Raw genomic sequence first — 16558 nt, 5'->3', positions numbered from 1 at the left:
ATCTTATTTGCCCACCTGCTGTCTGAAGCACTTTTGTTCTCATCCAAAGTGTACCCAAGCAATTTTAGCAAGGTGGGAACATACAAAATGACATGCACCAGTTATTAAATCATAGAACCAACTGCATGACGGTAACTCTGTCTCACTGAGCCTGTGAAGACACTCCCTGATTCTGTACTGATTGCAATGAAGCGGGTTGATTTTAGCAGTTTCTAAAATGTTTCTTAATTCCTTTTATTTAATCTCTTCATTGGGGCTGGAACCTTTCTGTGAACTGTAAATAACAGATGCTGTTGATGAACCCATTGACACTGTACAAGTGACAAGTCACCTTTTGTCTTGAATTGATGAACTGTTACACTTACTATGCCAAACCAATGTCTGTTTTTAAGGATCAGAAACAAACCTACAAACTTGCACTTTTTACGATATTTATGGAACTTGTCTAACAAATGCTGTTGATATTGAACCCAGTTACTCCATTTCCTTTATGCCACACCAATGTCTGTTCATCACTTTATTTTTGATGGCACTGAACTGAAAATGTTAATGGATTTTTTCTGTAAATTTAACTCATTAAAACTTGTATCAAACCAGTTTTTGTCTATGCTGTCAAACGTGGATTAGTTATGTTCCCAGTTTTTATATTGGATGTCATCACTTTATAATATATCATATATCAGAATATTCTATTACTGTTAAGCCCACTATGAATATTAAAATACACACAACCATGTTTCCTGTATCATACAGCTTTTTCTACTGGGAGGTTTACAACTTATTCTGAGTCAATTTACCCAAGTTTGTCACTAAACCACATAGGCCTACTTGGAATACCCCTCAGATGTCTGAATGGCACTGATCTCACTTAAATGTTTATGGAACCTTTCTGTGGACTGAATAATGCTGTTGATGGAACTTTTCTGTCAACTGTGAACTATATTTAACTCATTAAACTTGTATCAAACTAGTTTTGTCTATGCTGTCAAACATGGATTATGTTCCCAGTTTTGATATCGGACGTCAGGTCACTTTATCATATATAAGAATATTCTATCACTGTTAAACCCACTATGAATATTAAAATACGCTAAATCGTGTGTCCTGTATCATAGCTACATGTATGACCTTTGCAGCAAAAAAAACCGCGTGAGAATCTGTTCGGTATTCAGTGAGATATGATTAATTAAGTGCGCTGACAGCTCATCTCACCGGCCAAACAGATTACACTGAGTGGAGTGGATGACCGGTCCAAGATGGCGGCTCCAAATCTCGTCAGCGTTAGTAAGGAGTAGCGGTCGATGCGGCGTCTATGTATATTATGTCTATGGTTCTCCCCTTATTAGACATTCTCTGCTGTCACTATCTTTGCGCTCTCTGGCTCAGCCATTACGTCCGGGTTGGTTTTATATCCCGGAAGTACTTATGGCGTGAAAAATATGAGATTAGCCTGCAGAAACTTGTTGCAAAAACTGATCATCGACACACCACATTGTAAACGCTGGATATACGTGGAAAAACTGATCAGCAAACAGTTGTTAAAAATCTAAACTAGAGAATGTCAAATAGAGCTGCAGTGGGCGCATGGAGATGACGTCATATGTATACATCGTGCTCCAGCCTCCATCATCATCATCAATACTTTTTTCTGCCTTAATCGCCCTGCAATTTACGCAGAGGCCTTGTGCTTGTGCATGGATACTGAAAATGAAAGTGCTTTTATGTATGCAACCTCAATGTTGCTAAATGTTGCGTCGAACGCTCTTTTCATTCATTTATTTTAACCCAAAGCAGTCCGTAAGTGTAGCGCAAACCGTGTCGCAATGATACCTATCCCGATTGTAGTGTGTGTGATGGGAGGATGGTGTGCCGTCTACCTAACGGACACTCTCATAAAGGTAGGCTTTTGAACAGTAAATGTAAATGTCTTGGGCTAACGGTATCCTACCTAACATGTTAATATTCTGACAAGTTTCCCACGCACCTCGCGACGTATACGTATCACGGCCAGATCGATATCGATATATAGCAAACTAAGATCGACAGTTAAACATAAGATCCATAGTTGGGTTAGCCGTTAGCGTAACAAACTGACAACAAATTGTCAAACGTTAATTGACACTAGGCTCCTGATGTTGTAGCAATGACGTTAGCCTGTGACTTTTGTGTGTCTGAACTTTGTATACACTTTTCCTTGTAGACTTCTACTTCTGTGAGACACAGGTATGAGACCTGGCTGTCATCCAACGGGCTCACTCTGTCCCCATTCCACGTAAAATGGCAAACAGGTCTTTTCAACCGCCTGTTTGCCAGATGTGCTAGCATCAACCCCCACTTCCTTCACTTATGGTGAGTGCAGAAGTATTTTTTAAAGATCTTAACTATGTCTAACACCATAGCCTCCCTCTCTTCTTTGCAATTTGTGAGGACACTGCTTATCCCTTCAAAAGCCCCCCACCCCCTCTGCTTTTCTGTCATAAACTATTTTTTATGTGTAGATTTCTAGGTTGCTAAAATGTTGGTTGTGTTTTTGGGAGTATTCACAGAAATGATTGACCTGTAGTTTCTCAGAGATGCTCATGCCATGAGTTTGCTCTCCATGGTTTGACATACAGGTTCAGCGTAGGTATGGTGTTTGGGGTGGTGGCCATGTTCGGCTCCGTGGTCTTGCTCTCGCGGACGCTGCACCAGACGCTGAAACAGATGACCTCAGAGGCCCCAGAAGGTTCTCATGAGCAGGTTCTCCAAGTGGTGGTAAGTGTGTCAGAGGTGGGAGGTTCAGGTTACATTCTGTATTCTTATGTACAATTCCAAGTCTAGAATGTATAGGATTCCTAACTACGGATTTTTAGCTGTACAAATGGATCTTAATTATACATTTGATATGTTTCTGAACATTATTTTCCACACTGAAACTCAAACTCTCATCTGTGTCCTGAACATGATAGCACAGTAATTTACCATAACCATGCACCATTATGTTAAAAATATTGTTGAGATGGTGTCTACAAACATGTGTATGAGGCTAATCTGGAAACACCAGAAGTGCTGTCAGAAAGGCACCTTTCCCATAGTGCCCTAGTGATAGCATGATGGCATGATAAGCAGTGGGGAAACACTCTAGCGATGGCTCTGTGTGGAGAGAGCGATAACATGTGGTGGAGGGGAGGAATTAAATGTAAATGACTGAGAGTGGAGCGTCTGTTGTAGATGGAGAACGCAAGTGGGATTTCCCTTTCTGTTCTCCCTCATATTTCCTCTCCCCACCCCCTCTATTTTCTTCCTGTCATGATGTCACAACTAGGTGCCCGGGGTGAACCTGCCCGTGAGTCAGCTGGCGTACTTCTTCATTGCCATCTTAGTCAGTGGAGTAATACATGAGTTTGGCCATGGGGTGGCAGCACTGCGGTAAGTGTAAGCAAACGAGGTGCACTGCACGCAGCAATTAAATAGGAGCCAATGGAACCTGTGAGAAATCAGTTCATATGTGTACACTGTATATGCCAAAAAAATGCCCATTTATACTTCTGAGTTGTATTTTGTTTACAGTCTGCTGAGTTTAACTGTTTTTTTGTTTGTTTGTTAAATAATGCATCTCATTCATTCCAATATGTCCAGACATGTTCAGACAAGTTACTAAGAGCCTGTAAATAATTTTAAAAATCTGTAAATAAATAAAAAATAATTCTGTGACCCCCTGTTGATTCTCACCCCTCACCACAGGGAACAGGTGCGGCTGAACGGGTTTGGCATCTTTGTGTTTGTAGTGTATCCTGGGGCCTTTGTAGACCTCTTCACTACACACCTGAATCTTATCTCTCCTGTTCAGCAGCTCAGAATATTCTGTGCAGGTAAGATGAACTCTCTCTCTCTCTCTCTCTCTCTCTCTCTCTCTCTCTCTCTCTCTCTCTCTCACTTACACACACGTGTACACACACACACACACGGATTTAAGATGACGAAGATTATGAACACAATCCTTGCTGTGAAAATAATGACTAGACACTGTTGCAAGAATACAAACACAGTGGACACGTGTGTGTGTGTGTGTGTGTGTGTGTAGGAGTATGGCACAACTTTATGCTGTGCGTGGCGGCTCTGTGTTTCCTCCTGCTGCTTCCTCTGCTGCTGTTCCCCCTCTACTACACTGGAGCTGGGGCCTTGGTCACCGAGGTGGTGGAGGTGAGTACGCTCAGTGGGATGAAACAGGGCCAACTTCATTTACATTCACATGACACACACACACACACCAACTTCATTTCCATTTCCATTTCCATTTATGTAGCAGACGCTCATCCAAAGCTACTTACAGAAGAAGAGTATAAGTATATATACTTTTGATCCCGTGAGGGAAATTTGGTCTCTGCATTTATCCCAATCGGTGAATTAGTGAAACACACACAGCACACAGTGAAGACACAGTGAGCTGAAGCACACACTAATCCCGACGCAGTGAGCTGCCTGCTACAAAGGCGGCGCTCGGGGAGCAGTGAGGGGTTAGGTGCCTTGGTCAAGGGCACTTCAGCCGCGGCCCACTGGTCGGGGCTCGAACCGGCAACCCTCCGGTTACAAGTCCAGAGTGCTAACCAGTGGGCCACGGCTGCCCTCGTAACATTCGATCTACAGTGCACCGGAAATAAATGAGCTACCTGACAAGCCTTGTGCATGTAGCCTATTCAAGAGAGAAAGCCTTGTGCATGTAGCCTATTCAAGCCTTGTGTATGTAGCCCATTCAAGCCTTGTGTATGTAGCCCATTCAAGCCTTGTGTATGTAGCCCATTCAAGCCTTGTGTATGTAGCATATTCAAGGCTTGTCAGGTAGCTCATTTATTTCTGGTGGAGCGTTAGCTGTGTTGTAGTGGAGCGTTAGCTGTGTTGTAGTGGAGCGGTAGCTGTGTTGTAGTGGAGCGGTAGCTGTGTTGTAGTGGAGCGTTAGCTGTGTTGTAGTGGAGCGGTAGCTGTGTTGTAGTGGAGCGGTAGCTATGTTGTAGTGGAGCGTTAGCTGAGTTGTAGTGGAGCGTTAGCTGTGTTGTAGTGGAGCGGTAGCTGTGTTGTAGTGGCATCTTCTGTTGTTCTGCTCAGCTGTTCTGTTGTCCTGTCGTGTGTTATCCTGTCGTGTGTTGTCCTGTAGGGCTCGCCCAGCAGTGGACCGCGGGGGCTGTTTGTGGGCAACCTGGTGACGCGTCTGGAGGACTGTGAGGTGCGCGGGGTGGACGACTGGCAGTCCTGCATCCGGCAGCTCGTCCAGCACCCACAGACGGGCTACTGCGCCAGGGCCAGCAATCTGCAGATCAGCTGGGCAGCCGGACGAGGTACCAGCCCACCGCCCTGGCACAGCAATGCACCACACAGCACTACACACACCACACAGCACCACACAGCACCACACAGCACCACACACACTACACAGCAGCACACACCACACAGCACCACACAGCACCACACAACATTACACAACACCCTACAACACCACACAGCACCACACACACTACACACACTACACAGCACCACACAACATTACACAGCACCACACAACATTACACAACACCCTACAACACCACACAGCACCACACAGCACCACACAACACCCTACAACACCCTACAACACCCTACAGCACCACACAGCACCACACAGCACCACACAGCACCACACAACATTACACAACACCACACAACATTACACAACATTACACAACACCACACAACATTACACAGCACCCTACAACACCACACAGCACCACACAACACCACACACACTACACAACACCACACAACAGCACCACACAGCCCACCGCCCTGGCACAACAATGCACCACACCACACCACACAGCACCACACAGCACCACACAGCACCACACACACACTACACACACTACACAGCACCACACAACACCCTACAACACCACACAACACCACACAACATTACACAACACCCTACAGCACCACACAACACTACACAGCACTACACAGCACCACACAGCACCACACAGCACCACACAGCACCACACAACATCACACAACATTACACAACATCACACAACATTACACAACATTACACAACATTACACAACATTACACAACACCACACAACACACTACACAACATTACACACAGCACCACACAAACCGGCCACAACATTACACATTATAATAAACATTACACAACACCATAACATTACACAACATTAATATAACACCATACATTAACACAAATTCTACAACACCAACATTACTATTAATAACTCATAACAATAACAGTAATTGGCACAGCACACCAAATAGCACCAATAACAATGCACTACACAACAATGCACCACACAACATTACACTGCACCACACCACACAGCACCACACAGCAGCACCACACACACTACACAGCAGCACACAGCACCACACAACAGCACCACACAGCACCACACCACACCCTACAACACCACACACCACACCACACCCTACAGCACCACACCACACCCTACAGCACCACACAGCACCACACAGCACCACACAACACCACACAACACCACACAACATTACACAACACCCTGCAACACCACATAACATTACACAGCACCCTACAGCACCACACACACTACACAGCAGCACCACACACACTACACAGCAGCACACACACTACACAGCACCACACAGCACCCTACAACACCACACAGCACCACACACACACACACACAGCACACACACTACACAGCACCACACACACTACACAGCACCACACAGCACCACACACACTACACAGCACCACACACACTACACAGCACCACACACACCACACACAGTACACAGCACCACACAGCACCCTACAACACCACACAGCACCACACAACACCACACAACATTACACAACACCACACAACACCACATAACATTACACAGCACCCTACAGCACCACACAGCAGCACACACACTACACAGCAGCACCACACACACTACACAGCAGCACACACACTACACAGCACCACACAGCACCCTACAACACCACACAGCACCACACACTACACAGCACCACACACACTACACAGCACCACACACACTACACAGCACCACACACACTACACAGCACTACACAGCACCACACACACTACACAACACCACACAGCACCACACAACACCACACACCAATACACAACACCCTACACTACACCATGCAACACCACACAGCACTAAACACACTACATAGCAGCACACACACCACACAGCACCACACACACTACACAGCAGCACCACACAGCACCACACACACACTACACAGCACCACACACACTACACAGCAGCACACACAGTACACAGCACCACACACACTACACTACACCACACAGCACCACACACACTACACTACACCACACAGCACCACACACACTACCCTACACCACACAACACCACACAACATTATACAACACCACACAACACTACACAACACCACACACCACACACACTACACAACACCCCACACACACTACACAACACCCCACACACCACACAACACCCCACACACCACACAACACCCCACACACCACACAACACCACACACACTCCACTCGCTACACAACACCACACAACAACACACTACACACACTACACTACACCACACAACACTACACACACTACCCTACACCACACAGCACCACACACACACGTCACCACACCACACCACACCACACTATACAACACAGCACTACACACACTACACAACACCACACACACCCCACACACCCCACACACCACACAACACCACACACACTCCACTCGCTACACAACACCACACAACACCACACAACACCACACACACTACACCACACACACTACACACACTACACTACACCACACAACACTACACACACTACCCTACACCACACCACACCACACCATACCACACCACACAACACTATACAACATTACACAACACACACTACACACACTACACACTACACAACACCACACAACACCACACAACACCCCACACACCACCACACACACTCCACTCGCTACACAACACCACACACACCACACCACACAACACCATACAGCACAGTTCGGCTCGGCTCAGCTCAGCACAGGGGCAGGTGCAGAGCAAAGCAGAGCATTACAGTACATTACCGTACATTACATTACATTACAGTACATTACAGTACATTACATTTATTCATTCAGCTGACACTAACTGTATATCCAAAGTGACTTACAAGGAAACAAGCACATTTAAACTGCGGTGCTGCTGGAGCTCTGAGAGTGGCAATACTTTACATACATACAATCCAGAGGAGGTATTCAAAAGAGCCCGAAACAGCGGCCCATAATGCGTGTGCTTTTATTTTCTGTATCTCTGTGTACTCTAGTGATGCAGAACTGGTTTCTGTCATTTTCCTCCACCGCTGCATCCACAAACTGTGCACTGTGTGTGTGTTTGCATATGTGCATACCACACCTGATTGTTTTACATGCACTCCTGGGTGCAAATGATCTCTATTTCAGGACTAGATAGATAGATAGATAGATAGATAGATACTTTATTCATCCCGAAGGACATTTTTGTCTGACCAGTTTGACTGGTAGCACTTTGCAGTAAGCCATGTTTATGTATAATGCACACAAAAAAAGAAGGACAAATGAATCCTGCATTATATGACATTATACATTTCTAATACCAGCAATGCATCTGACTGGTGAGAGATCATTATATGGCATTATACATTTCTAATACCAGCAATGCATCTGACTGGTGAGAGATCATGTGCAGCCTCTATGTTGCTGTAGTCTTTTGAACATTAAACTTTCCAACTGTAAAACCTCCTTGATATTTGTTGTCTACACCATGAAACACTCCATCCATTCTTGGTTTCTCCGTCTATAGCTTACAAGCGTCTGGATGGGACGATGGAGTGCTGCAGCAACAACAGCCTGACCGACCTCTGCTTCTCCTACCACAGCAACCAGGAGGGCAGGATGGTAGGAAACTAACTGCACACGTCACGTAGAGGCAGAGGTTGACACAGAAACGCACACATATGTAAACACACACACAAGTACGCATATGTAAACACAAACAGACATAAACAAATTGATACCCAGGCGCCCTTTGTGGTTTGCATAATGTACATCACACACACACATTGAATGGCGATGACGCACCGAAACTTGATGGAATGGCCATGTAGACCTACTTTGTCACAGTATTGCTGAATAATCTTCTCTTCTGCAAGAAGGGCAATTTATAGTTCAGGCGACAAGTGTCGCTCGACAAAAATTAATTGTTGCCGACGGATGTTGCATAGACACACACCGTAACTACAGCAACACGCAATGGAACTCGGAACTCCAGTAGAACTTTCAGTTGATATCCAACAGTTGAGTATGCAACAATGTCTGCGGTGTTTCAAATTATTTGATGTACGTGACAAGCTTCTCGACACCCTAGCAGACGGAAATGTTGTCTCTTTTACTTCATATTTTGTCGAGACACTTGTACTTGTCGGCTGAACTACAAAGTTGGCCTGAGTCCCTCACCAGTCTCCACTCCCCTGCAGTACGCCTGCTTGCCTGCGCGGAGGACCATGGAGTCCAGTCCCACCTGCATGACCAACGCGGACTGCCAGAAGCAGGAGCAGGGCGAGGGGGCAGGGCCCAGCCTGTGCATGGTGCCCTCGCTGGAGAACCAGACGCGGCTCATCCGCGTGCGTCACCCTCCCCATCCTGACATGCTCTTCGTCGGCTACCCCTCCCACCTGCAGTACTCAGGTGAGCGCCACCTGGTGCTCTCATTTTTTCAAGTGCATCCCTTTAATGTCATTTTTGTTTCTAAAAATATTTGTTGCACAACCTAATATGACGACCTCAAAAGTATGTCCAACCTGTTAGCTTAGTACGTACTAATTTAGGTCTTCAGTGGATCGTTTGGATCAGTCCAGTAAGATCAGTACCACTTCTGTTGGTGGATTAAGGTGTTTTAGTAATGCTGTATCATCTGCTGAATGTCTCTCACTCATCATTTGAATCAGTCTTAAAGTTATGGTCTTTGCACACTAAAATCAGTCATTTTGTAGGCCTTTTTTGTTCAGTCCATAAAATACAGAAGGCTGCAAATCTCATTCAAACACAGAAAAACAAACCTGTACCAAAAACTTTTTTTTAATTTCAATTTAATATCACTTATAGAGCGCTAAAACATTGCACATGTCTCATGGCGCTTTACAGAGTGTTAAACAACCAGAGAAGGCCCATGAGTAACAGGGGCGAGGAAAAACTCCCTATTGAAATTGAAACTCCAATTTCAATTTTAATGGTTCAAAGTTGTGGAATCAGTGTGCAAACACGATTGACACTACGCAACATCTTGCTTATTTTTCAATCATCCAACAATTTTGCACAAAAAATACAGACTGTGTGTACGAAGGCCTTTGCGTTCTAAGTTTGTTCCTATGTGTTCTATGTTTGTTCCTTACTTCCCTCCTCTCTGTCAGTGAGTCTTTCAAACTTCGTGCCTCGCCTCGGCTTCCTACACTTGGACCTGCCGGTGCTGCTGGAGACCTTCTGCAAGTATCCTCTGAAATGTGTTTTTAGAATAGAATTCTAGAATATAGAATATAGAACAATATATTCTAGAATATAATACACTTCCCTTCTCCCTTATTATAATGTTTATCCACTCAGCCATGAAAAAGAAAACAATTCTCTTCCTCCATTACAATAATTTCAACCACATGCTTGCATGAGTAAATGCAATGTATAATGTTCATGACAAAAACAATTGTTTTGTCCGTGCTAGAGGTCAATGCCAAAAGGTTGTTGTTTCCTAATGATCCACTCAAGTCTACTGCTTGCTTCAGTCACTTGTACATTCATTTAGGCATTGCTATTATTAGCCAATCACTCCAGTCAAATAAGCTGCCTTTTTAGCTCATTAGTTTGCATGGTGCCCCTGCCCTTCTTCCATTCAGCCTGTATGACCCTTGACCCTAGCCTCCCTGAGATACCTGGTGTCATTGTCGGGGGCTTTGGCGGTGGTGAACGCGGTGCCCTGCTTCGCTCTGGACGGCCAGTGGATGCTGACGTCGTTCCTGGAGGCGTCGCTGGGCACGCTGGTACCCGAGAGGAGCCGTCGGGAGATGCTGGGCTTCTGCATCCTGCTGGGCGGCAGTGCCCTGCTCGCTGCCAACGTAGCGCTGGGACTCTGGATGGTCACAGCGCGATAACACACACACACACACACACACACACACACAGAGCTGGGGCAGAGGACTTTGGATCAGGTCCTTCTCTCATCATCAGATAAGTCCCCTCCCCCTCTGACTCGACCAATCACATTCAGGCTCATGAACTCCGACTCAGAGACCCTTGGAAGGGAAGTAGAGTAAAACTACATCTCCCATCATGCTCTAGCATCTGATAAGAAAGTGGCACAGTCCGTATCCATGGTCCCTCCGTCACAAGATGGCCAAACATGGAGGATGAGTTATTTTTCATTGGGCTCGATTGCCTGTGCAACCTTGTTTCGATGGCTTTGGGGAAAATTTAGTGTATCCTTGCTCCAAAAAAATAAAAAATGCCTGCTGCTGTTTGAAAGAAACAAAACAAAAACCAACAAAAGGGACTCAACAAACCACGGACGCTGTTAAAGCACTGTTTTAGTCCCGCATCATATCCCAGTAGTATCCCATGCATACACACAGAGTGTACGCCATGTCATGATGTCTTTGCTATGCACGCACTGGACGCTCTCCACCTGAAGGGCCCTTCTGCTTTATGTCCATGTTAGTCTGTGTCGCTCCCCCCCCCCCCCGTGAACGCTGCGTGGGTTCCTATCCCATGGTCACTTTCCATATCCACTGGAGGAGGTCCAGTTGGGGTGATGTTCATTCCTGAAACTAAAAGCACTTTGCTCAAGCTCAGTAAAAGGGAGTTGTTGTTGTTTATGAAACCATGGAACGTTTTGGTTGTGGAGAACACTGAAAAGATCATAAAGTCATTGTTCCCCCACCCCAATAAATCTCTCCTATCTCCTTTGGAACATGAGTTTGTGTGAATAAAGAATGTTTGTGTAAGAGTGGAAAAAAGAAGACTATTGGAGACTCTTAAATGCAGAAATGATCAAATATTCTTCATATCAAATGAAAGGGATTTGCATTGATAAGTTAAGAGTTTCCACCAGAGGGCGCTCTTACAGTAGAAGCTCGAGTTATTATGGTTATGTCTGGCCTTATGAAATCTCCATATGAAATCCCTAGTTACAGGCTTGTGCCAGATCTGTCTATCAGAGTCACAACAACCAACCGGAACGGACTCCTTCCACTAGGAGAAACAGTCTGCTGGTTAGGTAGCGCAATCAGCGACAAGAGAGGTGCTAATTTTAGAATGTCCGCTCACACATGAGTTACTCGCTCTCATTTGGAAGACGATTATTTAATTAAGAAATTATTTAATCAATTGTGACTTCCATTTCGGCGTTAACATCCTCTTCCTCCGCCCTGAGCGCTGAGCGTCAAGACGGCATGCCCCTGATGTGACGTCCAGTGGGAAAGCGGAGTCTGTCAGGTCGCTAATGGTAGGGGAGAGTTCCTGCTGGCCCGTCCCAGTAGAGGGCTGGGGGATTCTAATAGCAGTGATGGGAACAAGTTGTTCTCATTTGGAGCGTCACGTGCCTAGTAAGACCCAGGACTGGTGTGTATGTGTGAGTGTGTGTCTGTGTGGAGTGTGTGTGTGTGTGTGTGTGTGTATGATTATGCAAAGCAAGATGAAAGATGACTTTCCTCAGCATACAGTATAAGGTGCTGTAGAAACCTCGCCAAAATATTATTTGGATTTGTTTACTGAAATTGCTCCCTGATTATTCTTCCAGTTAATATCTACCGAGGTTGTTTGAATACCCTGATGTAATGGTTTACCATCATCACTAACGAGCTCTAATAATCAGCTCTTATTGATGCTGGAAGTCTATCATCAATACATTGTATCTGAACTGATTAGTATCAGCTGCCAGTAAAGGACGGGCTTTGTGCCCTTCAGCGCCCCCTGGCAGCTCTGTAGCGGAGATGACATTGCTGCCAAACCAGGTGGTTGACGGAGGGAGATCACAAAAAATCTCAAATCCACCCTTACAAATAATTTCCCTAAAGTGTCCTTCCTGGGTGGGTGGTTGCTCTCAGCACCACTAGCTCTGATCCCTCTCTGGTGCGGCCTCCTGCTGTACTATATATACACGGAAGAAAAGCTATGCGTTGTTTTGCTTTGCTGCAGATAAATGTAGCTATGCGTTGTTTTGCTTTGCTGCAGATAAATGTAGGGTTTTTTTTGGAGTCACTTCCGCCCAGCTGATGGTGTAGAAACCGTCCCAGGGGGCAGAGAGCCGTCCACGCGTCTGTGCTCCATCACAGGGACACCACTACGACAGGATGTGGTCATGGTAGGGGAGGGACTCTTAACCCCATACAACCCTGGGCCTCCCTTACTGCACTCTATTGCTGCCAAGGAGGGGTGTGTGTGTGTGTGTGTCTGTGTGTGTGTATAGTGTGTGTGTGTGGTGTGTGTATAGTGTGTGTCTAGTGAGTGTTTGCATGCACCTTCAATGTACAGTATGCATGTGGGGGAGTCTGTTTTTTTCACAGAGCTCCTCCTATGACCTCGTGAGAGGGGTTTTCTTTACCCAGAAGCTCTCTTGTGTGAACTGCTGAAGTCTTTCTCACCCTCGGTCCCTGTGTCATACATCACCATGTCATTTCGTCATTTCATACATCATACATCACCATGTCATTTTGTCATTTCATACATCCTACATGTTATTTCGGCTTTGTGGTTTGAGGGTAGCATGTTGGACTCCAGCTTCGCAGATTGTGGGTTTGAGTCCCGAGGGTCCAAACAAAATCCCATACCACTAAATGACCTTGGCCTGGCCACTAAATGACCTTGGCCAGGCCAGCTTTGCTAACATCAGCGCAAAGAGAAGCTGCAGTGTGGCTTTCAAAATGGAGCCTGATTCTCACCTGGACACAAATAAACCTGGACATGCGCCTCCATGTATGTTACAAATAAACCTGGACATGCGCCTCCATGTAGGTTACAAATAAACCTGGACATGCGCCTCCATGTATGTTACAAATAAACCTGGACATGCGCCTCCATGTATGTTACAAATAAACCTGGACAAGACACTCCTCAGGCCCTCCACTCCTTCCTCTCTCTCTCTCTCTCTGTCTCTCACTCACTCACACACACCCTGTGTCTGGTTGCATGTGGGTAATTGTCAGGTTGTGTGAGGGTAATGAGAATGTGGATGGCAGGTGCTCTATTTGTGTGTTCTGTGCTAGATTAGGTCTCTGTTCTCCATGTGTGTGTGTGTGTGTGTGTGTGTTACTCACCAGCTCTAGTATAGGTTAGATAACACTGGTACAATTATGGGATGTGCTGATTCATTGTGGTGTTTGGTCCACATGTAGTGCAGTTAGCGAAACGAATGCTGTTCAGATGTCATTTAACTGACTGGCCATCTGTGACCATTGACCATTGTCTCCATGTTAGCCATTTATACATGTGAAGTCTGTGTAATATTTCTTTCATTGAGTGTGTGTGCTACAGTATACAGAAGGAAAAGGAGTGTGTTGCAATGTCAGAATGCAGTTGAGAAATTTCACAGAGAATCTACAGAGTCTGATCTTCACTTATCACATCATAGCTGTAACAAAACGTATTACATTATTATAGGGTACTAATGTATTATTCAATTAGACCAAACTTGAATAAAGCAATGTGGTTGTACAAGGAACGCAGCTCCCAGAGATGATGTGTTTTCAGATTGGGAAAGTTCAAAAGACCTTCTCAAAACAAGTGTAGAAAAGGGATCTACTGTACAGGAGAAAAAGAATAGACTCCCTGTTCTCAAGACAAGTGTAGAAAAGGGATCTACTGTACAGGAGGAAAATAATAGACTCCCTGTTCTCAATTACTCGTCTCAATTTGCACACGGTGCATAAGATCACGCAGGGAATGCTGGGTGGAGCTCACACTCTAAATCTGTAGAATATTGGATGGGGAAGCAGCGGTGGGTGAGTTCAGACCCAGCTGACCGAGTGTAGCCAGGCAGGCACCGCGGCCGGCCACTTCAGACTTCACGCGTCTTTACGAGCGCTCAATCGGAACGCACGTCAGTTCTGCGCTGTTTAAGTCATCTGCATGTTTTCCATCGCCTCAAAGTATAATATGACCATAACAGACATTGTTTTTTCTTACATAAGGAAAAACTTTGAATTTTATGAGTGTTGTGTGTGTTGTGGACAGAGCTTCGTTCTGTAGGACTGGAAAAACCTGTTTGGAGCTTAGGTTCAGTAGACGTGCTTAAGGAGTAATTTCATTTATGTACTCTGACAGTAATTGGCTGCTCTGAACTTTTATAACAGACATCAGACCAGTAAGTCAGTCCTGATTTATCACAATACAGTAATTGCACAGAACACCCTGTCCTCTAAAACAGACCCAGCGTGAACCAAATTAAGCCCAAGAACCAGGTGTGTTTGTGTGTGTGTGTGTGTGTGTATGTGTGTGTACTGTATGTGTGTGTGTGTCTGTGTGTGTGTGTTTGTGTGTGTGTGTACATGATCAAGGTAGAAGCTCACTGTATTGCATGAGACTATTCCTGCAACCTCTCTCCAAACTCACTGTGTTGTTCTATATAACATGGCAATAAAGATCCTTCTATAGATTTAGTAAATGGACATACATGAATGCTTACATTTGCTTTTTATCTCCACATCCATGGGCGGAAAAAAAAGAAGATCTGTCAAGTACAAATAGGGGGCACTAATCTGAAGTACAAATAGGGGGCACTAATCTGAAGTACAAATAGGGGGCACTAATCTGAAGTACAAATAGGGGGCACTAATCTGAAGTACAAATAGGGGGCACTAATCTGAAGTACAAATAGGGGGCACTAATCTGAAGTACAAATAGGGGGCACTAATCTGAAGTACAAATAGGGGCACTAATCTGAAGTACAAATAGGGGCACTAATCTGAAGTACAAATAGGGGCACTAATCTGAAGTACAAATAGGGGGCACTAATCTGAAGTACAAATAGGGGGCACTAATCTGAAGTACAAATAGGGGGCACTAATCTGAAGTACAAATAGGGGGCACTAATCTGAAGTACAAATAGGGGGGCACTAATCTGAAGTACAAATAGGGGGCACTAATCTGAAGTACAAATAGGGGGCACTAATCTGAAGTACAAATAGGGGGCACTAATCTGAAGTACAAATAGGGGGCACTAATCTGAAGTACAAATAGGGGGCACTAATCTGAAGTACAAATAGGGGGCACTAATCTGAAGTACAAATAGGGGGCACTAATCTGAAGTACAAATAGGGGCACTAATCTGAAGTACAAATAGGGGCACTAATCTGAAGTACAAAAGGGGGGTAATCAAATAGGGGCACTAATCTGAAGTACAAATAGGGGGCACTAATTTGAATCTGCAAATGAAGGCTGCAGAAATCGAGCCATGACAAGTCATGCCACCTTTCATTATAGGCTAGTGACAATAGCCTCACATTTTTGAGATA

At 45.1% G+C, this 16558-nt stretch overlaps 1 protein-coding gene across 1 annotated transcript; it reads left to right on the top strand.

Moving 5' to 3' along the window:
• The first annotated feature begins 1422 nt into the window (after positions 1–1422).
• mbtps2 (membrane-bound transcription factor peptidase, site 2) lies at positions 1423–12023 on the top strand. The gene is made up of 11 exons (XM_048267089.1): positions 1423–1898; positions 2201–2349; positions 2616–2754; positions 3305–3408; positions 3724–3851; positions 4064–4182; positions 5132–5312; positions 8866–8960; positions 9539–9749; positions 10472–10547; positions 10981–12023. The coding sequence occupies exons 1-11, from the start codon at positions 1824–1826 to the stop codon at positions 11201–11203; spliced, it is 1500 nt and encodes a 499-aa protein (XP_048123046.1). The 5' UTR covers positions 1423–1823; the 3' UTR covers positions 11204–12023.
• The last annotated feature ends 4535 nt before the right edge of the window (positions 12024–16558 follow it).

This window comes from Alosa alosa, chromosome 16 (genome assembly GCF_017589495.1).
Source record: "Alosa alosa isolate M-15738 ecotype Scorff River chromosome 16, AALO_Geno_1.1, whole genome shotgun sequence".
Taxonomy (NCBI): Eukaryota; Metazoa; Chordata; class Actinopteri; order Clupeiformes; family Clupeidae; genus Alosa; species Alosa alosa.
The sequence above is the reverse complement of the archived record's forward strand: the minus strand, read 5'-3'. Positions and strand labels throughout refer to the sequence as shown.